Source organism: Phalaenopsis equestris, unplaced genomic scaffold, assembly GCF_001263595.1.
Source record: "Phalaenopsis equestris unplaced genomic scaffold, ASM126359v1 Scaffold000055, whole genome shotgun sequence".
Taxonomy (NCBI): domain Eukaryota; kingdom Viridiplantae; phylum Streptophyta; class Magnoliopsida; order Asparagales; family Orchidaceae; genus Phalaenopsis; species Phalaenopsis equestris.
This window is the reverse complement of record NW_018164497.1, coordinates 495,146-496,065: the sequence shown is the minus strand read 5'-3', so window position 1 is coordinate 496,065 and position 920 is coordinate 495,146. Positions and strand designations below refer to the sequence as shown.

Below are 920 nucleotides of genomic sequence, written 5' to 3'. Positions count from 1 at the left end.
TAATTTTAGTTGTAATACTTCTTGAACTCATTATATGTTATTTCTATCAAAGACTAAGAGCCACAACCAATGGTTCTTCTTAGAAAATTTAGCCAATATCATCTTAAATTAGTTTAATTAGGCCTCACACATGTTGATCCTAAATTTAGGCTTGCCTGATCATAACTAGAAAACTTTTGATTCTAATAGTTATATTAAATTATTATTATCCAGAAATTGTACTAATGTTATGCAATCGGTCTAAAAACAAATAAATATTAACTACAAAAAATGACCACATGAATATTAAGTGTATTTCAGGACATAAGAGTTTTTTTAATGTATCACCATTGGGATTTAACAATTAAAATAGTTCATTGGGAAGTAAACAATGCACATGCTTGACATATTTGTAATAAGACTTTCAATTTAGTTCAAAAGACATGCATCCACTTCATATTGCACTGACTAATACATCATTGAGAAACATCTCATTCCAACTTTAATTAAAGGCCTATTCTTATGACTCAAACATGAGGCATCTAAATAGAGTTTCCTATAACCTCAAACAAATCCAATCCAAGAAAATATTGACATTATTTCATTCTCAAAATAATTTTTTTTTTCTTCCAATATCTTGGTGTATGAGTATCTCAACCAACCACTCCCTAACCCAAGTATTCAGAAAAAAAATATTGATATATAAAATTACAAGTATAGCAACGAATCAAAATAAAACAACCAAAAAAATCTACTAAACTTTTTTCAAAGCCTTTAATAACAAATCACTCCACATATCAATTGGCCCCGGCAAGCACCAATGCAAGCAATCATTCACATTTCTCCTCGCAGGCCAATATGATCCCGGATGACCATCCACCCTCATCGTCATTGCCTTCGTCACATCCAAAATTTCAAACTTCTTTTTCTTCTTCTTCCTC

The 920-nt window shown here is 30.7% G+C and overlaps 1 protein-coding gene across 1 annotated transcript in view; it reads right to left on the bottom strand.

Moving 5' to 3' along the window:
* Positions 1 to 733: 733 nt before the first annotated feature.
* The window catches only part of LOC110019403 (protein ALTERED XYLOGLUCAN 4-like), a 3,111-nt gene continuing 2,924 nt past the window's right edge, over positions 734 to 920 (bottom strand). The window contains exon 3 of the mRNA XM_020717040.1: positions 734 to 920. This exon is cut by the window's right edge and continues 596 nt beyond it. Within this exon, the coding sequence (XP_020572699.1) occupies positions 734 to 920 (187 nt within the window).